Source organism: Empidonax traillii, unplaced genomic scaffold, assembly GCF_003031625.1.
Source record: "Empidonax traillii isolate 1590-97213 ecotype Southwest subspecies unplaced genomic scaffold, ASM303162v1 scaffold628:size373707, whole genome shotgun sequence".
In the NCBI taxonomy this organism is placed as follows: domain Eukaryota; kingdom Metazoa; phylum Chordata; class Aves; order Passeriformes; family Tyrannidae; genus Empidonax; species Empidonax traillii.
The window spans coordinates 170,830-191,910 of NW_020955821.1; the positions used below are offsets into that span (position 1 = coordinate 170,830).

General features: G+C 43.2%; 1 protein-coding gene across 1 annotated transcript in view; it reads right to left on the minus strand.

The window, feature by feature from the left end:
* Positions 1-2,710: 2,710 nt before the first annotated feature.
* DAAM2 (dishevelled associated activator of morphogenesis 2) overlaps positions 2,711-21,081 on the minus strand; it is an 82,827-nt gene continuing 64,456 nt past the window's right edge. Inside the window, exons 21-23 of the mRNA XM_027898894.1 lie at positions 16,727-16,858; positions 8,265-8,435; positions 2,711-6,317 (exon numbers count right to left, since the gene is read on the minus strand). Coding sequence (XP_027754695.1) covers positions 6,102-6,317; positions 8,265-8,435; positions 16,727-16,858 — 519 coding nt within the window. The 3' untranslated portion in view covers positions 2,711-6,101. The remainder of the gene's footprint in view (positions 6,318-8,264; positions 8,436-16,726; positions 16,859-21,081) is intronic.

Genomic DNA, 21,081 nt, shown 5'->3' on the forward strand with positions numbered 1-21,081 from the left:
AGAACAGCATGCTCTCGACCAAAGAGAAAGACCCACAGTTAAACAAAAAAGTGCACTCAGACTCCAATTCACCTTTAAGACTTTCCAGCAAAATACACAGAAAAGGAAACTACAAAGAAATTTACGGAAACGCAGTGGGGGCAATATATCTTTAATTTTTTTGCTTTTGTTTTTTTTTTTTTTTTTAGTATTACAGTATATTCTTATAAAAAGATACAGATAAAAAGGACACTACAGGATTTGTACATTTAATTCACTTATAGTCTTAAACTGACTAAGAATGAGGATATGCCAAGGCATTACAGCAGCACACAACCTCCCACTTCAGTAAGCAGCACTGTACTTTCTAGCTGGGTGGGCAGGGGCACCTTCCAAAGACACCTGCGAGTTTCAAGCTGAGCAGACTTGCAGGGGAGCAGAACAACTGAAGGTGGGGACGATTTGGAAGGGAGGTGTTGAGCACAGTTGCACAGTTGAGCACAGAGCAACTCAGGTGCTGAACAATCCCTTACAATTCTAAAAACGTTGAAGAATTTTAAAGAGCCTGTTTGAGGGCAAGCAAGAAGAAGGAAAACAGCTTGTCATAGAGGCTTTTCTAAATCACTTGGGTTAGAACTCCTAGAGGTGGAAGCTGAAAGGACCAAGCCTTTCATGAGCTGTGGAGAACATCTTGTAAATAGACAAAACTGCCTAAAGGAAAGTTTTAATCCAGATCCTACTTTGAATTATGCTGGTGTAAAACCAGAGCATCCTGAACCGGTTACAATAGATCTATTCTACATTACCCCCATAACAGAAAAATGGTTTAAAAGCATCTAGACTCTTTCATGAAATGAGGGGCCAAAACATTACGCTAGTCATGGCATCCTTCTCAGCAGGCACAGTGAGCAAAATCTGGCCAACTTCAGGGAATACTGCTCATGCAAACTACTACTTAGAGTAGTAGATAGCTTTTTTATACATTTTATATATATATATATTTTTTTTTTTTTTCAGTTGGCCAAATTGTGTTACCCAGGTTGTCCCTTCTGCCTTTGTAACAGAAACTATGGTGGCCAGTGGAGACTACCTGTTTGGAAGGCAGGCAACCAGAAATCTATGTCAAGTGCAGAAGCCAAGGAGCAATGGTGAAACACTTGGCAATTGCTGGAGACTCCACGAGTAGAAAACCAACCTGCAGAAAGATTTTTTTTTTTTACCCTGGATGATCTGGAGAGGTGGAGTGGAGGAGGAAAAAGGGGAAGTAGAGGAAATCCTTATTCTTTGGCCATGAAGACAGGAAGGAATATTAGCTCTGAGGAAGGAAAACTATCCGAATTTGTCTCACAAGTGTGTTAACTCTGGTGAGAAAAAGGGCACGAATCACTTTTGGCCATCTATCCAATCCTCTCTGGCATTATGGACAGAATTTGCATGGAACGGTGAAGTTTGAGTGAGCAACTGTGCACCTTAACTCTTCTCAACCTTCTCACCATGATTCATGATTAAAAACAAAACAGCTTTTGTAGAAAGTGTTCTAAATTACCCAACCTCCATCAGCTCACCGCATGCTTTAAAATACGTGCTTTCCCAGAACCAGGATCACCAGAGGCAAAGTCATTATGACAAAAGCAAAAGAGAAGTTTTTTTATTTTCCCTTCCTTCTCTCTCCAAGGCTGCTCACATGCATCCCCTTGCTGAGCTCAGCCTCAGTGGTGCAGCAGCCCAGCCAGCTGTCACTAGCTGGTGTAATGCCCTGGCACGGTCTCAATAGTCCTTGCTGTAATGCAGTGTATACATATAAACATAGCAAACTAAAATAAGGCAAAATAAATAGAGGTGTCAGATTTACAGGTTCCCCTTAGAGATTCCTAAAACCTTTTTTTTAAAAAATCATTTAACCCCCAAACAAACAAACAAACAAACAAACCCCAAAACAACCAACCCAGGAACGAAACTGCATATATCATGTACATCATCTACTGTACAACAGATCTCTTTTCCCCTCACGGAAACTCCTGATACAAGCTTCTCCCATGCAACCCAGCTCAGAGTGTGAGCTTTCCTAAAGAAGAGGAAAGATTCAGCCAGTGGGGCTGATCATTATGGAAATACTTGCCCATGGTCTCCCACCAGGATCCCTCGTGATTCCTTTCCCTTCCTCAGACATTTTGAACATCTCACAAAAAATTTTTCTGAAAGATATCCAGGTAGTTTCCCTAGTGAGGAAGTCTCTCAGCCTTGAACACTAGTCCTCCTTTCATAGGGAACCAGTTCCCGGACAGTAGCTGTGCTGCAGAACCTGTAAGGGCCTTGCTGCCCTGAAGTCACTTTACCTTGTAGCATTTCTAGAGACTTACCATCGACTGAGTAGAGTGACTCAGATCAAAGCAAGTCGGGGGGAGGGAGTCTTCTTCAGTCTTTTCTAGAATCATCCTAATGCAACCTACTTAGCCACAATGCAGAGACACAGAGGTAAGTGAGTGAGCACTGGACCTCTAGGGACAAAGTCTGGATAGTTAAAAAGTACCTCCTCTTCTAGGTGTGAGGAACTTCATCATAAAGCTAGCAACTATTACATTTCTGAAGGAAGCAGAACAAGCCCTTGATTATACCCTTCTTTCTCACACCTCCTCCTCCTCCTCCACTTACTTCTAAAACCAAAGTGACTTTTCTTAGAATGCTGGTGCTAGGCACAGGTGCAAAGACAACAGCAGACCCCAGCTGTTCACCTTGGACTGCTTGCTATTCCTGCTCAGAGTAAGATCTTCCTTTATCCTTCAGCACTCAGCAGCTCTACCACAACTGCTGAAGAACAGAATATTAGATGTACTCACAGGACCCAAGAGATGAGAACCAAGATAAACTTGGCTTCAGCAAGAATCTGACACCAGGCCCTACAGCAGAGCCAAATTTTTCCTTATCTTCTGCATGGGCAGCCTCATCTCATACAGTAATTAATGGGCCTCTCTGGTTGTCACCACTTCTGTGAAATCAGTGCTTCCCTCAATGTGAAACTGAGCATATCCAAAACCTTATTTATGAACTTTCACCACGGAGTCAAGAGCCAGGGGGACTGTCCACCACACTGAACAAAGCTTTCAGCCACCATCACAGATTCAAAACAGGAGTCTGGGGCACTAGAGTGCTGAGAAAGTTTTGCTGATGAATCAGGGGCATGACTTCGAGCTTTCTGTCCATCCCTGTAAATATACCAGGGCTGATTTACAGGAATTGCACAATCTCTCATTATTTATGTATGAGTCAAAGAGGTGGCAAAACTATAGCAGCTTTCTTGGACTCTTAAGTGTCACTGGAGCGCTGCTGCGTACCATCATACAGGATCTCTTTAGATCAGGGTTGAACTGTACACAAAGGGACAGAGGGGTATATCACTCTCTCTGCTTTTGCTACATTTGTGGCCTGGCAAAGTGACTTCAGTTTCAAAAAGCACAGCACAAGCCTGGTTTGACAAATACAGGGCGGGGGAAATGGTGTGTATTCAAAGTGTTTGCCCTGAGGTGTTTCTTCTCTGACAGCACTGCCAGGCTGACAGTCTGCCTTATCAAGCAAGTACCTGGGGAGCAAGCAAGCAGCTGCACTTGCACAGAGCTATGAGTCACATCGTCTTGCACCAGGGCTGACCTTGGCACCACACCTGAATTTCTGGGTGAGTCCTAAACCCAGGGAGAACAAAGAGGGGGAAAAAAACCCTACAACGTTCTAATCCCTAAAAGCATAATCTTTGGAATTCAGGGATTATCCAAATCTAAACTCAACTGTATACCAATTTGGCACATATTACCACCTCTCATATGGCTTACATGGCATAGGTTACATGGCGTGCTTTAAAACAAGACAAACAAAGGGGCTGGGATATATAGCATGTCTATCTCAGGGAGCAGCAAGGAGCTTGTTAATATAATTTACAAGAGACATTTCTAAAAATCCACTTTGTAATTTAAAATAAAAATGCTTAAAAAAGTGAGAGTTTTTCTTAAACTTTCAAAACCCTTTATGAAATACAGTCTTTCTTCTACAAGGTGCTTGTGTCCACTGCAATAGGCATTGCTGTTAATAGCTAATCCCAGAAGGGGAGTGGGATAGTAAGGGAAGAGAATGCACCCAGCTCTTGTAAGATACCAGCTCTTTACGATGAGTATTATACAGAGGCGCGGCAGTCTGGAATGTCGTAAATAGGGAAGTTCTGGGGTGGGAGACTCAAAATTCAGTAAACAATGAAACATTAGAGTTTAACAATTCTGAATTTTTTGCTTCTTTCCATAGTTTACATAATTACTTAGCTTTCAAAGTGTTCAGAAAACCAACACAGTTTGCTTCTCCAATATCGTAGTGTATAATACTGATCAGGCAGCGTGCATTGCAGAGGAAGTTCTGTTCTGCAGACTCAGTGCAGAGCCTGAGGTTAAGTGACATTCAGAGAAAAATCAAACCAAATTATTAAAGTGACAAATAGAGCTTTTTTCCACTTCCCTGGGATTCCTTGACATTTTGTGCTGTTGACTAATGATGCATAGTTTGTAGATGGTGGGTCTCTCTTCTGAAATGTTCTCTCTTTCTTCCTATCTAGGAGGAAGAATCCATCACCATTCTTTCTTTTCCTCTTTTCCTTCTCCAGGGAAGATAATAAAAAAAGAAGACAAGATGAAAAACAAAAAAGTAAAAAGAATTACAAAAAAACGCCCATGATAGCCCACACAGTCCAATCCCTTTCTTAGAGCCATGAAAACACACAGAATTCAGGCCTCTTCTTGGGTTCTTTGCTTTTCTGCTGTGTGCTTCATACATGAAGCTTACATACAAATTTATTTTTTTCCTCATGAACTAACCCATCTCTAAAGCCTGCTTTGCTTACACAATTCCGGGTCCCCCTGGAAAAACTTTCAGCTTTAATTATGGGACTCTCCTTTGGTTCATTCCAAATGATCTCTTCACAATGAAAAAGTCCATGGGCTCCAAGGCTCATCTTTGACACCACTCATATCTTACTGAGCTAAGTGATTCCCCTCGGTAGGAGTGGGGCACGTACAGTGAAGGTCGGCCTGTTAGACAGAAAGACCAGTCCATGCCAACAGCAATCACAGCTAGCATCAAGTGGAAAAGAAATCTCATTTCTTGCAGGCAGTGACCCTGTTTGCTTTTGCTTGAGACTACGGATGATACAAAGGAGCTCCCGATTTCCATTGGGATGCACTAAGAAATCTTGCACAAACAGGTAAGAAATTTTCCACTGATTCACTCTCAGCCTCCAGCAATGACAACAGGCTCCACAGTCTTGTAATCCCAGCCTGACAGTGGCTTATTTTTCTAAAAAAAAGCCAGAGCTTCTTTCTGAGAAGATGCATTTCATAGCTTCACGACTCAACCACCAAGAAATTCCAGAAAATTCCTTCTAGAAAAGCAGAATCCAAAACACTTCTGCGAATTATTCTATGTTGATCCTGATTCTTGAATTTCAATTTGTTCCGGAATCTGAAGACTTCCTACTAAGCATCACTTTGGACAGTGTAGGCCACACAAAAATACTACACAGGACATGAGCGCAAAAGAATTTTTCAGGTGCTAATCAATGGCTTATAAAATCCAATTCTAGAAGGGAATTGGAAACTTCAAGAACCACATCTCAACAAACCCCTGAAGGCCAGTCTACATCCTGAAGAAGTGACAGGTGTTTACAGAGCTGCTCTGAAATTAGTCTTCCTTGTTATCAGCAAGTTGGAGATCATGACTATTTTTTACTTTGGCACACAGAAAATTATCTTGTTCCATCTGTTAGGCCCTCTGCAAGGCCCAAGTACTTTCTGTCATCACCATGAGGCCTTTGATGACACAACAAACTCCTAGAAGCAAACCTGTCAGCTCTGCATGGCCCAGTCACAGGGGCTGCTGGCTCAACAGAGGCACTTTTATATTGGTTCAAATTAGGAGCACAGAAGAGGGATGAGAGGAAAGCCGATCATGGAAAGGTAACAACTCTAGCCACAGTCCAAAGAAATCCTTTGGGGCAGCTGTCAGCCAGGCGCCATCACACACATTCATCTTCCTTGTTTTTCACTTTTTCATCACCTTCTTTTGGTTGATTATTTTTCTTCCTCTTGTAGTTAATAATTTAGCTTTGTCACCACCCGCTCCCGGCTTGTCTCTAAGCCTTGGTTGCCCGAACGCTTGCGGTTACGCTTGAGCTTGGATAAGTCTTTGTCAAAGACTTCACCCGACCTTAATGCTGATACCAGGTCATCAAACTCCCCACTCTCTTCAGAGATGCTTCCAGCTTTTGCTTTCTTTTGTCGCCTCTCTTTTTCCCTCTGTTCTTTTAGCTGTGGAGAAAGACAGGGAGCTTTAGGATTAGATAATCAAGATGCCAGATCGCTAGATACACTACCAAGAAGCAGCTAAAATGTATCAGCACAGATTAGGGAGAAAAAAAAGCAGGAGCTTGTGTATAAGGCCATCACCTGGTGCCAAGAGCAACAGGAGACAATGTTGGAGTTCCCTTTTGCAGAAGGCAAGCAGAAGGTAGGAGAGATGAGGAATGAGTAGCACCGTATGTCTGCCTCACAAAGCAAAGAGGACACATGGAATCTATCTATGCTGATGATGATTTGCACTAATTTTACAGTAGGATAGTGCCAGTAAAGTAGCTGTGCCAAATGGCCATCTACAGGTGATGCTGGCACAGGTAATTACCCAGCTTCTGGGACCTGGCTTGCAGTGACCTTAGTGTGGCAGCACCTACCATGCTGACTGCACCTAACCTAGGGAGTATGAAATGAGTTGGGATGCGTCTGTACAAAACAGTCACTGACAGAGTCACAAACAACTTTGCACTTGGGGCATAGCTAGCTATACTGACATGCAGAAAGGCTGAAGTCCTGCAAAAGGAGGAAAAGAAGAAAGGAAAAATCCTAGAAAGCTACAGGCTAAATATACCAGAGAGTGAAAATTGCCTGAGATACTAAATTATTAATAGAAACCCTATGCACAAAACAGCTCATGTTTGGATGGAGGCAGCATGTTGCACTGCTGGGAAGATGAAGACACATTGCCTCGACTCTGGAAAGAGAAACTGATTATAAACACAAAGAGCAATGAAACAGAACTGCTGATTCTACAAATCATTGGATAGGTCCACCTGTCAATGTGATGCCCTTGGTCTCCCGAGGGTAGCTCCAAGGAGCTCAGCTAACCCTTCTGCACTGCTCAGCTCCAAAATCAGTAGAAGTGCCAAGGGCTGGTTGTGACTGTCAGGAAGCAGATTGCTTGCTCTGCACACCAGCTCCACGTTGCAGGAAAACTCCTTCCATAAGCAAACTGCAGCCTCTCTCATGGTGTATTAGCTTATGAAACCACTCTAGTTCTTTAGCAGTGGGCTTCTGCAATTTCCAGGCAGACTGAGAGGAAACTTGAGCCTAAGTCCTGGAATTTTATCCTTGTGTCTAACAGTAAGGCTGCTGGCATCCTGGTGTCTTACCTCTCTCCTCTTCTAAAAGGCACAAACTGGTGCTTTTGCCATAGGAAACATTTGAATCAGCAACTCCCCACAGCGAGGCCTAGGGCCATAGTGGCAGCCAGGGTTACAGGGCTGGCAGTGGGGGAAGGAGGCAGGGGACTGCTGAGATTCTCAGGCATCACAGAGGCTGAGGTTAGAGGGGCAGGCTAGTTCACATGAACCCCTGGGGACACACACGTCTGTCTCCCAGCAGCAAAATCCATGATGTGCAAAGCTCCCTTGCCACATCAAAGCTGGATGCAGCCCCAGTAATCAAGGCATTGAGGCTGCCAGAGAGAAATACCGCCAGTGTGGGCTGCAGCAGGTGCCAGGACATTTGCTGTGTCACTGTATACTGTCAGATGACAGGCACACAGCAGATGATGATGGAGTCTGACTGGAAGCTGACCAGCTTGGCAGGAGAAAGGGAAATCTGGCTTCACTTTCAGCCCAAACGCAGAATACTCTGGCACGGGGCAGGGGCAAACCATCCTGCAAAGTGCAAAGGCAGAACTACCTGGGCTAGATTTGATATCTGAATACAAAAGAGGGTAATTTAGGAGCCAGACAGTATGTCCTTGAGAGTTGACAAGAGAGACAGTAGGAAAAATGTCATCATTTGAAAAGAGAATTATGCCAAAGAGAGGTAATAGGGAGAAGAACAGAAAATAGTGACAGTGATGGAGCAAGAGCATTGGAAATGGCCCTCTCAACCTTTCCCTCAAGACATGAAAAGGTGATGGAAGGAAACACATTCCTATGCCCAGATCCTCACCATGGCCTCCATGCGTGCCCTGCGCTCCTCCTCTTCCTTTTTCTTCCTCATATTCTCCAGATCTTGCTTGGCTTCTGCAAATGACTGCAAGAAAGTGTCGAAGATGCCAAAAAATTCATCTGGCTGCATCTTGCCCTCGCTCTCTCCAAAATGCTTCAGTGCCTTGGCATACTGTCAAGGGGGCAGAAAACAAAAGAGCAAGAATTAGGCAGGCAGTCTGGTGAAGACAGCAAGGATAGCTTATGAGTAACCACACATGCAATTCAATACCCTCTGAACATTCATGTGGTGAGAGCAGAAACTACCCCCAGCAACAGAAGCGCTTCTCCTTAAGGCAGGTGCCTCTATCCTTGAAGAATCTGCTCTTCTGGATATCCTTTGGTAGACATGGAGCAATGGTGCTGGAGAGCACTAACTGTCCACTTATACAAAAAAAACCCCCATGTTTAGTGCCTGAGGGTAATAGAGTAAAATCAGAGGACAGCTGTCTGGCCACACCTCAGCTGCAGCTGTGGGACAGCCACGGCATGGAAGCCAGTGAGCTAAGTGAGTAAACAAGTAGTTTTAGTCCATACTTTCCCCTTCCACCTTCCCTTCAAATCCACTTTTAAAATGTTTTGAGTTAAAGGGTTTTTTGCAATAAAGTTACAGTCTGTCCTCTTAGAAACCTTTTGCCATGTCATCCATCTCTCTGGAGTCCTCTGAGTCAGGGTGTTGCCCAGGAGAGAGGAGACTATAGACACACAAGGCATGAGAGAGGGGCAAGGAAAGCAGCCAGGGCTCCCGGGCAGACTTAAAAGACAGTGAATACATCACAAGTGGTTTTTATTTTAAAAGGCAAATGTTGAGGCTGCAGGATGCATTTGGAGACAGACAATTGGCAGGACTTCAGTCACAGGGCAGTCCTGATTGGGATAAATTCACAGCAACCCCTGGCTCTTGGGCATCAGTCCTGCAGTAATTGTACTTTCTTCTTTGCACACTCACACTTAGAAGCATGCCTTGTTACTCACCAAAATGCACTCAAATCCATGCACATACAGCCTGTCAACAGCATGTACACACACATCCACTAAGTGCTACATAAGGACACACATCCAAAATATATAACCCTGTCCAGCTGCCTTCACTCACACACCTCCGTATTGCAACAGGCAGCACCAGAAATACATTCCTGATGGTACTTGTGCCCTGATGCACGGCTGTCCTACCTTGCACTTTGGCATGCCACCACTGAGCAGCAGAGCATCCTTGCAGACCTCAACATTTATCAAAACAAACCCAGACTCTCCCAGGCTACAGTCTGCCTTAAAACTCTCTCTAGCTCATACTAACACAGTCTAGTTTCCCTTTCCTTATGTGGGTGCTCTCGCAAAATGAAAGACAGAAAGAACCGTTCATGCTCCAATACCAAGCACAAAATGAGTTTGGAAGCAGGTCTTATAAACCTCTCTGGCCCTGTACCAGGTAAAGCATAAACGATGTCTCCCATTCAACTGCAGGGGGAAGAAATCTCCAAGGAAATCAGCTTCCTTCTGGCACAGCCTGAGAGATTCAGCATCTCTCCTTTTCTGCTTTCCCTGCCAGGGCCACAAAGCAGTTTGAGGCAATAGCTTCTTTTTTTCTTTAAAAAGGCTGTGTTCTCAGCCAGAAATAAACAAAGAAACCCAAAGTATCTGGAAAAAAAAGTGTTGGAAGAAATGCAAGTTGCCTTGAGCTACCAAACATGGCAGAAGTTGAAGGAAACTCTACATGGAAACAGCAACAGATTACTTCTCTGTTTAACTCCCTTTCTCTGAAACCTCTGAAGGCACACACACAAGCATGCACACCTACACCCTCTCCCCACCTCTCTCTGTAATTTTATCTATATATTATGTACACACAGGCTGTTTGAATATAGGAAAGTGCAGCAGTCTCACAGTAACCCACCCTGAAACAGTACCAGCTCTTCATCAGAGAGAATACAGGCTGTAAATACCAGAGAGGGAGATGAAGCATCTCCGTGTGCTCTACTTTCTTGTCTTGCTTGGTCCAGTGTGACAATCAGCCAGGGAAGCAGAAGAGTGCCAGAAAAGGACTTCAGCACAGGCATTGCCCCTACTGCTTGAACACACGGAGCACCTGAAGCTCATTACTCACAGGGGATGTGCTACCTGGAATCTCTTCCTACTTAATTTGCTGTTAACTCCTGTGAAAATTGGAAATAAGGCACAAATTAAGAGCAGCAACTAGAGCTGCTAGCTAGAAGGAAGGCCTGTCCAACTCCCGTGAAGCCTGAAGTCCATGGGCAGCCACAGGAGATGGCTGTTGCCCCGTGCAATGCATTGTGTCCATCCTCTGTGTTCCTCCTGTGCTCAGCAAAGGTGAGTGAAGGGGCACACAGAAACTGAGTCGGTTTGAGTCCATGAATGTCCACTGGGGTTTCCTAGTCTCTTAAGGAATCTGGGGGTCGAAAAGGCGGGGGCCCTTGCCTTGGGGCTCTTCGATCCTACGCATGTGAAAGTCTCCATTAGAGGGTGGTGGTGTCTGCGACTGTTCTGCACGTGGCCTGTCACCCAACTACTAGCACCAGCTAGTTCTTGTCACACTGGCAAGTGGGGCTTCTGCCACTGCCTCCCCATTGCCACTCAGAGAAGGAACAGTGTTGCTGTGCTGGAAAGACCGAGCTGCCTGGGAGCCTTCCAGAGACACTCATGAGTATAAGGTGTTGTGGTCTCTAAGCAGCAGCGAGGAGTCTGAGAACAGCCTGTCTTTGGTGCCCTGTAACGTAGCGCTTAGTAGGTCACAATCACTTACTGTAAAGCAGTGAAAGACAAAAAAACCCCAAAAAATCTGTGAGCTAGATGTGCTAAAATAACTACAAAAGAAATATCTGCAGTTCACTGAAGTAAACATTTTCCTTCTTTCTCTACCCCCTCTGGAGAAAAAGCTGACTGAGCAGAGAAAGGCAAGTCAGGAGATCCAGCCTCTGCTGCCAGCTCTGCCCATGATGTGGCTTGGGAACTCATGCTTCCTTTCTGAGCTTTCCTTTCTCCATTTATTACAGAACAGAAAGCATTGCCCCACTAATCTGATATAGGAAATGGCAAAAAATCAGTTGTTCATATCTGTAGGGCACTGCACCAAGAGAGACAAGCTGTCTTTTCACTGTTTAAAATACAACAGACTCCTCTGGCTTCTTTATTTCTTCTATTTCTCTGTAAGTCTGGTTCTGCAACTACCACATATGGTTTTTCAAAGCACTGGTGCTGGGATGAGGGGCAACAAGCTGCTGGAGATGGCCTCCCCAGTGCTGTTATGAAGTCCAGGCTCCTGCCTGCCCATAGTGGCTTAAACCACAGTGCCTGCCTCACTCAGGATCTAAGAGGCAGTGTGGCACAGACCAAGGTGCTCTGGATGCCAGCTCTCTCTTCTGCACTCTGTCAGAGGATTTGTGTCACTCTGTACAAATCACTTGACTGCTCCATGGGCAGATTCCCTGCCAAACAGTACCTGCTGTCGTGCACAAGTGTGAAATTTGCAGCTAAGTCTTCATGTGTCGTAAACCCTTCCCAGAATTTTTTGATGTGCTGTAATATTGTGGAACAAGGACTGAAACTTGCTTACTCCCAAAGTCATTTGGGGACAGATGAGATGGACAAAAGCAAGATGGAAAACTGTGTTTCAGCAGGTTTTCCACTGTAAAACAGGATGGTATATCTTTTTTTTCATTAAAAAGTTCATTTCCACACCATAAGGGCCCCCAAGCTCCATGATATAACAGGTCCACGAGCTCAGTGCCAGCTCTGCTTCCTCTGCCAAACTTTCCACTGAATTTATCCTCTTGCCAAAGCAAATCGTTTAGACAGTTGTTTATTTTAAAAAGCCATTTTAGCAAGGAGAGGGAAAGCGGGACAGCAGCACATACAAACTCTGCTGTGCTTGCCAACGAAATGTTAAACAGTGGCAGAAGAGCTCTGGAAACGGCAGGAATGGGGCTCTATGAGGAGAAGGAAAAACAGCCATGATAAAAATTTCCTGCTGTCTGTGCTGTCTGCTGTTGCAGAAGGAGCCAATGCATGAATGAATTATACCATGTAGCCATGCAACATGAACTGTCTTTCACAGAGAAGTGATCTTGAGTCTGTTGTTATGAAGACACCATTTCTGTACTGAGGCAGTTCAAATAAATGTCTGTTCTCTTTAAGGGAAAGATTCAAATCAGTCAATGGAAAGAGCCCTGCCAATTTCAGCCAGGGCTGGGCCCAGCTCTGCTTGTGCCTAAATGATCTCCAAGGATTCTCCCAGAAGTTCAGCAGGACTCTGGCAGCCCCAAAATTGAGATACAGGTGCTCTAAATATTTCTCATATGTTAGATGCCGACCTGCACGGCAGCATCTGAAGTTCTAAGTTACTGAACAAGAGTTATGTGATTTATTTATCAAATGGCTGTTTCTGACTGCAGGCTGTGGTGCCTTTTGTAACACACCTCATCTTGACTTCCTCAGTCTCTGTCCTGACCCATTCCTTATTCATCACCCCCAGTGGCTGACAGGAAATACCAATCCCCAAAATGCACAGCTGAAGTGCCTGTAACTGGCACCCAGACTACAGCATTTCTCTGTGCTTCATCGTGTTCTGCTATTTTCTTAAATGGATTTTTTTTTTCACTGCCTTGCTGTTCTTCAAAACAGCTACTATAGCTGCTAAGCTTCTTAAATGCATGTGCAGATTCTGAATGCCTTTCTTCATCATGAAACTTGTTCATCATGAACACTTGTTTGAGAGGAACTGTCATCAGAGAGACTGGGAATGGACACTTTTCCTCTCCACCTCATCAGCCTTGCCCCAGTAGTGGCCTCTGCTGTGCCTCTATAGAGAGGCTTAAGTTTGACATTCAGCACAGGAATGGCAATATCTGACTAAGCAGACTTTGATCTCCTGAGATGATCCAAAATGTTTTAAACCCAGGTTTGTTATAAACCAAGCACAAAGTAGAACAGCTATGAAACAGTCTAGTGATCTAAGTTCATACTGTCAATATTTAAGTACATAGTAAAGCTTCACATAGGGCAAATGTCACCTTTTTCAAGTAGGAAAATAAAATTTATACCATGGATGGTTACTGTGCCTCTGTGGGGGGATTTTCATTGCTTCCCCAAAGGAAACAGAGAAAAAATTTTCACAAACAATATTCAACCTAATCTTTCTTATGCAAAAAAGTCAAATTTTTGTATGTTCAAACATGTAAAAACTGGTGAAGGATTCAAGGGCAGAGTTTCACTTTCTCCTGCCCCCACCTCAAAGTTTATGGGAAATGGCAGAAAACATTATCCCTTGATCTAATGTATATACTCCCTTATAAAGGGGTATTGAAAGTGAGAAAAACACAAAAAGAACAAGAACCAGCTGTGCTAGGGAGCCTGCTTCAAGAACTGGTCTAAGTTTTCAATCAGTTCTTAACCAAGCCATCTGTTTACTGCATGAAGATACGTACACTTACAAGGCTTCCCCTGCAAACAGGGATGCCTGCATCTGACAACCTGGCCCTTTAAATTTAAAATATCACTTCCTCTCCACAGCCACTGACCGTGAATGGTTCTGTTTAAGCAAAAAGGCCAGAAAAAGTACTGCATGGGATTGTGAAAAATATCATCTGCCAAGAAGGTCAGCACCACACCTTGGTAATGGATTGTTTCCATAACTGAAGAAATTACTTCTGCTAATACTGAAGAAGTTAAAAAACAAAACAAAACAAAACAAAACAAAAAAACTTCCTAGGTTTGAAAAGATAACTTATATTGTTTTAAATCCCAGCTGAGGAAACATGGCTCTGATTAACTCAGGGTAATCAATTAGCCACATCTATATTTAGAAGGATATCCAATTCCAGCTGTTAAAACTAGGGTTTCATTATTAATAAAAAATCTGTGACTCAGACCAGTTCTTCCTAGGCTCATTTGGATATTTTTCAAAGTCCTCCCTGTCCCACTGCTTTTTTTTCCCTCAATTTGCTTTGCTTTGAGAAATCAAAAAAGAATAGGATAATCAGATGTCTTGGTCCCTCTCTTCCTTTAATTGGCTAGTAGGTTTCCATGGTAATAAAAAAGCTTGTGATTCAACAAGCACAGAGAGCCCATTGAGGTTGGAGGATGTTATAGGCTTTGCAAAGCACATCTGGTTTGTTGAAAATTTCCAGCTTTCTTTATTCCCCCCCTTTTTTTTTTTTAAAGAAAAAAGAGGAAAAAGAGGAAGAAGAGAGGGCCAAAATAATATGAAGCAAACATGAGAAATAGCTCAACATTGGTAAGGACAGACAGTTCCCTTATAGGAGTCCAAAAGCAGCTTTTTGCCAGTGGAAGAACCAAAGCATAGGTTGAGCAAAAGCTGGAATGGCATGTGTTCAAACATAGTAAGGGTGTGTGAGGAGAAGGTAGAGTAACGTTTCCTAAGCATGTTATAGTCATTAAAATAAAACATCTCTTTATGTCGAGTGCTTTACATTGGCTCTGTCTAAAAAAGCATGCAACAACTTCCAGACATATTGGTGGGTCTGCAGGGAGTTTCTCTGGTTATTTTTAAAGCAAAAGAATGGCATTTTTCCTGCAAGTGCCTGATCAGGAAAAGTTGCATTGCTGTGCAAGACATGTACCACTTGCTGGTTTTTAACCCCCAACTGAACCTGTAAAGAATCTCCATTGGGCTTTTGTCCTAGTGTGCCAAAAAAGAACACCACCATCTATAACACCAAACAAAAAGTGTGCAATCTAAGTCACTGACATACTGAAAATCCTTCCAGAAATGTGTGCCTAACTATAATGAAATTGAAAAATTTACCCAGTCATAATACAGAAGCCCTCAAACCACAGGAAACTGAGCTTTTCTCAATAAATTTAGTGGGGCCATGGAATGTAAAATATATTCTTTTGATTATAAAGCCACTATGGTGTGAACATTATTATACTGGAAGTAGTTTGAATCTTCTCAAGCAACATGACAACCATGAAAAATGGAAGTGTTCAAGGCCAGGCTGGATGTGGCTCTGAGCAATCCAGTCTAGCAGAAGACGTCCTCGCCCATGGCTCGTGTTGAGGGGGTTGGAACTAGATAATCTTTAAGGTCCCTTTCAACACAAACCACTCTATGGTTCTATGAAAAAATTAGTCACATCATGCTCTCCAAAAATTCTTTACCACATTAGTGTTAGACTGCCCAGCTTTGCCTTTCAACTGCTACAATACCTGCTGCCCCACTGGCATTTGCCAGGGCAGCACTCGTTGACAGTCAGTAGCTCCCGGTGTTTGCAGCTGCCAGTCAACTTGATCTCCACAGCAAGGAAATGCTTTTGAATCACAGAATGACGTTACTGCAGAGGTACATGAGTGAGGAGTCTTACTCTTCGGATCCTCAGCCTATATTGTCAAAATCTAAGGCCCACTGATCCAACGGCACAGCTTTCATTAATAATGCAACGGGTCCCTTAATGCTACAAGCACTGACAGCAGAGTGGAAACAATTCAATCCAAAAGAAATAACACATTTGCTTTATAAAGCCAAGCACTTCTAACATGCCAGCCAACACGGGCAGATTTGCCATTACATATCGTTTACTTTAGAACTTGCTCTTCTCCAAACATTTTCATATGCCTATCATCTTTTCATATAAATTCTTCCTCATTCAGCTGAAAGACAGAGGAATTAGTGCCAGACTCCAGCCATTAACAAAGAACAAGCACCTCCTTGGCTGTACAGTTCCGGTAATGGAGATGCAGACAGTAAAATGACCACAGCACCACCCAAAGAGTAACACATGCACACACGATGGTGGCTGTGTAAGACGGATCCAAGAACATCAAGCTAACCATGCATGTTTGGGATTTCTAGCCTTGTACTGAAATGCATCCATTAACAGAAACATGTAAGTGGAAAAGATCAGGCATATCACCTACAGCACTGCAACAGATACAAAGAAAAAACTTAACTCTACTCCAGCTGAAACCAGGACACCAAACTACCCAGAGGTGTGTTTTTAAGGGAGAGAAATGAAGCACAAATGTCCCCAGCTGAATAAGCAGAGTGGGATGGAGTCAGAAGTAGAAGGTAAAAAGATATGAGGTCATTATCACTATCCAACAAAGGACTCCTTTTTCAGTGATGGCTTAAAAGGCATTCCCTTCAACACCATGGCAAGGTGTGGCATTCTCTTATGGATACCACCATCACAGTTCTGTGCCATACAAGAATAATGTTAAGGAAGTTTAGCAAGAAGTGGGTTAAAGCATTAAACATTCTTTTACTCCTAAAATATATTCTAAATGGATATAGACCAGATTAGGAAAAGTAAGAAACTTCAGCCTAAACTATTTTCAGTGTCTACTAAGTTTTCACTACAGTCCCAGCATCTGAAATTGCTGTTTCCATTTTGATTCAGGCTTCTGACTGAGCCAGTGAAAATCTGAACACTTCAAAAGGTATCTTACCTTGTCTCTAGCCTCGTTGAGAAGATCTTCTAACTCTGAGAAGCTGAAACTGGCCACAGTGATGAAATCACTCATGACGGGAACAAACCTGTCCCCTGATTCCCGCATGCGTCTCTTCTGATAATCCAGTTCCTGAAAGAGAAGCAAGAGATATAGACGGGCAAGCATCAAAGTGAGCAGGGAAGCCCATCTCTTTCACTCACTGCAGGGCATCAGAGCATGCTCTGCTCCCTCTCCACACACATTCATCCAGAGGTATAACTCAGAAACCACTTTCTCACTAAGTCAAAGGCTTCACATATTACATGTGAGAGGGGAGGTCAAGGTGGGATGAAGGAAGGTCTTAGTTACAGTTATTTCTTAAAGAACAAGCGCTCCCAAGAAAGCCATCAACATGTTGAGTTTTTAAAGCACCTTTATGATTCAAGTACATGAAGAGCTGCATTTTTTTTCCTACCCCAAATAACAAATCACAAACAACTCTGTATTTGCAATATAAGCAAACTTAGAATTTTTAATAGTGAGCTTTCCTCCATCCTCTCTTCCCATGGTGACCCAATATGATGTATACTTGGGGAAATTTGCTCTAGATCTCCCCTTTATTTATCTGAAAAGCACTAGATAAGCAGCAAAAATTGGTTCTCCTACTGAAGGACAAGAAGACAGACATCATGTGCAACATTTACTAGCACCCTGCTAACCAATAAGCATTAGCTTGAATGTCATAAAATTCACAGAGTTGTAAACTGAGGCTATTGCAATACGAAGAGTTACAGTAAAAGAAAAAAGACGTAAAACCATAGGAAACTAAGTTCTATTTGTCTGCTACCTACAGAAAGAGAAGACATTGTAAGGTTCTATCTGGCTCAAGTTTTTTAGTTTTAAGCCAAGATTACGCATAGCTATCTCTTCCCTTACTCTATTCACTGTGCTTAAAGCATGGAGAGAGCTACAGAGCTCCTCAAACCGACTAAGTTATAGAGAGACTGGCAGTCTCCCATGCCTGTGCTTGGCTTCCGTGCTGTTGACAGTCCCATGGGGACAATGAAATCATAATCTGGGCCTCATCTTTATTCTCAGCTGAATAATCACTGGGAACGATAAAGCATTACTTTCTCTGTAGGGAAAGCAGCATGAAACAGCAGGTCAAGTTACGGTCTGACCCTCTGTTCCCTTTGGAAAAAAATATTTTTGTGCTGGCTGCAACTCCAGCTTGCATGCATGTTGGGTGCTCTCTGTTACTGGTCATCAAAATAGTAGTTCACCAAGCCAAATGGGTAGGTTTATAAGCATTTATGCTGAGCAACATCTTCAGATTTGCTCCACATGGTGCTGCTGAATGCCAAGAATTACTTTGGCCATCAACAATCTAAAATCAGACATGATATATGTTCTGGTTGGAAAGAGAATGTAACCACTACAAGAAAAGACCACAAGGCAGAAAAGGGGCAGGAAAAGCAATGAGCAGGTGGCCAGAGGAAGTCCACTTCAAAGAATTGCTACTTCCCCTGCTTTATATTACATCCTTTTCTCCACTGGTTTTCCTACCACATCACAAGGAATTGTCCTGGGAGCACTCTGCAGTACAACACTTTCCAGGGAATAGTTTCTATGTTACAATCACTTTGAATTGGACCTTAAAAACACAAGAAACTTCAATTCACATGCTTCTAAGAATTATGAATATTTTTTTAGCCACTCCCTCTCATTCTAATTTTTAGGCTAATTTTAGCTGAAAGATGCTCTACCCTCTCCCCCCTCCTCAAGCAGGTGAGTATAACAGTTCTGTCATTTTACTCCCTGTTGAAAGCTACTGCATTTGGAACTGTTACTGGAGAGCATATTTTTCAAAGTAAAATTAAAATTAGGAGGTCTGCTCTTCAATTTCAAATTCAGTTCTTCCCTGCAGAATAATTCTCCCAAAATGTACAAAAAAAAAAAAAATAAAATCCACACAGTAAACCAGCATGACTGTGTAATCAGCCACAGAGCAATGTCACAGAATAACAGAGCCCCTCTGTATCTTCTAAGAAATGGTCTCTACTAATCACAATAGCACAACAACAGAGGCCAGAACTGCCCCTGGTGGGCTGGGTTGCTGGTTCTCTAGAGGGATGAAATGATTCAACCATGGCAGTGGTTTCTCAAGCAGTGGTTATGATCTTCTTGCTGTGTGAGAGAAGGACTAGGCTGACAGCATTCCCTTCCACTACTCAGTTGTCCTTCTGGGAGCGTCCTACACAAAGGCAACAGCTGCATGAATGTCTCAAAAGTGAGTTTGTCTTTTTTTACAAAGAAGGTAGCTGCAAGTCTAGGAAGGCAGATTGTTAGTAGTACCTTTAGGAACATCTGACTGGGAAACTATTTTTAGTTTTCTATTCTTAAGGGGTCTTGAAGAAACACCAGTCGCTGGAGCCAAGGCTGTGGTGAGAACATACTGGAAAGGAATCAAGAATCGCACCTTCCCCTCCTCCCCCTTCCACCTGACAGTGATCTTCTTTTGTTGCTATAGTGCTGCTTTTTACACGCCAGAAAACCACAAATTGAGCAAGCAGACTGGGAGGTGCTGGCAGCCCCAGATGAAAAATACCGTGGCAGGCAAAAGACTGAGGCTGGAAGATGATGATTGTATGGCAAGGAGAGGTTGCCCATGGAACCCACGTATAGGAAAGAGAAGAAAAAAATGGCTGTAAAGTCAAAAGGACAAATAATCTAATGAGAGAAAGCAAAACAGAATTAGGTACTCACATTCCAGTGGGGTGAATTGTCTGTCCCAGCCAAAAACTGGGCCCCTGTTCATGTCATGAAATCCATGTCAGCCTTGCCTTTACAGGTACCCTTAATTCCAAAACACTGTACTCCACGTGTGCAGCAGTATTTCTTCTCAGTGCTTCATTCTCCCTTACCCCAACAATCCAGAAATAAGCTTGGAAAAGTTGGGTGGGGTTTTTTTGTTTTGTTGGGGGTTTTGGTTGTTGGTTTTTTGGGGTGGGTTTTTTTGGTGTTTTGTTTTTTTTTTTTATGGGAGGATCACTGACTAGTTACATGATGAACTGCTTGGGACAACCAGACAGCCTGGGGGCCACTGACAGGACAAAGATCCCTTCCTCTACACACAGAGACAGAACATACTCAGGTCACATGAAAGGAAAATAAACTCATTACTGTCTGTCTCACAGTGAATGAGAAGGACAGGAGGGTTCTGTGTTAGTCCCTTGTAGATAGCTAATCCTTGCACAGAAACCACCCAGTGCAATTCCCAACAACTGGCTTTCAGTAATAGCATGAAAAAACCCTACCGTTGTTGCTTTGCTTGCCAGCTCAGCTGCTTCATCTTTAACTAGTCTCTGTTTTTTCCTCTCCCTTCCCAAGGAGTGCTCAGAATAGAGGTTAGGGTTGCATCTAACAGTGCACTACCTGCTTACTATTATTTCAAAGGTCATGTGAAACACTTGCTCATCAGCCATCCATCCCCAAGTAAGAAAGAGCAAGAATTTTATTTCTTCTTTCAGTCCATGTCATTTGTCAAACTGTCCTTTTACTTTCCAGGCTGAGATCAAACAAGCTTTTCATCAGGCTTAACTCTGCTAAAATCATCAGCAGTAGCTCCACATGAGAAGCTTTTATTTATTTTTCCTTGGTTAATGCATTCTGGAATGGAATGGAAAGGCATGAAAAAAGAAAGCCCACTTTCTCTTATCATAAAATATATAGTGCCCCTGATTCTGAGAGAGATATTATAAGTATGGCACTTTGGAAACCTTCAGATACTTACAGCTTCAACAGCTTTCAATCCGGTCTTTATGTTGTTGACTTCCTTCTCCAGCTCTACCAGGCTGCACAGGAGACAGACAGAGAGCAGATAAAACAAAAAGAGCAGTGTTACACAGGGATACAGGAACTGTGCAGCAGAATTGGCCCACCAAGTCTGGTATCCGGCCTCTGGCACCAGCCACGCCAAATGATTAGAAATGAGGGGAAGGGGGTCTGCTAGTGCTCTGTGCTGCTTTTTGTATGAGATGAGGCAGACCCTGCTTGCCTGTGGTCAAAATAAAGACTGGGATTTTCCTGGGTAGAAGAGAGGGGTTGCCCTCAGAACATCTGCCCTACGAGCTGGGACTGACCCTTCAACAAGGAGCGCACACCACATGGCCAGCTTGCAGCAGTCAGCTGACACCAGCTTTAGAACACACATTACTAGAGTCTCAGATTATCACTACATATGATTCTTGAACCATATAACTACTAAATACCATTAGCAGTACATTTACATGTGATTTTTGACTTCCTCACAGTCCAAACATTGTTTTTTCCATCTGCACTTCTACCATATGGTAGTCCGGACTAGCTTACAC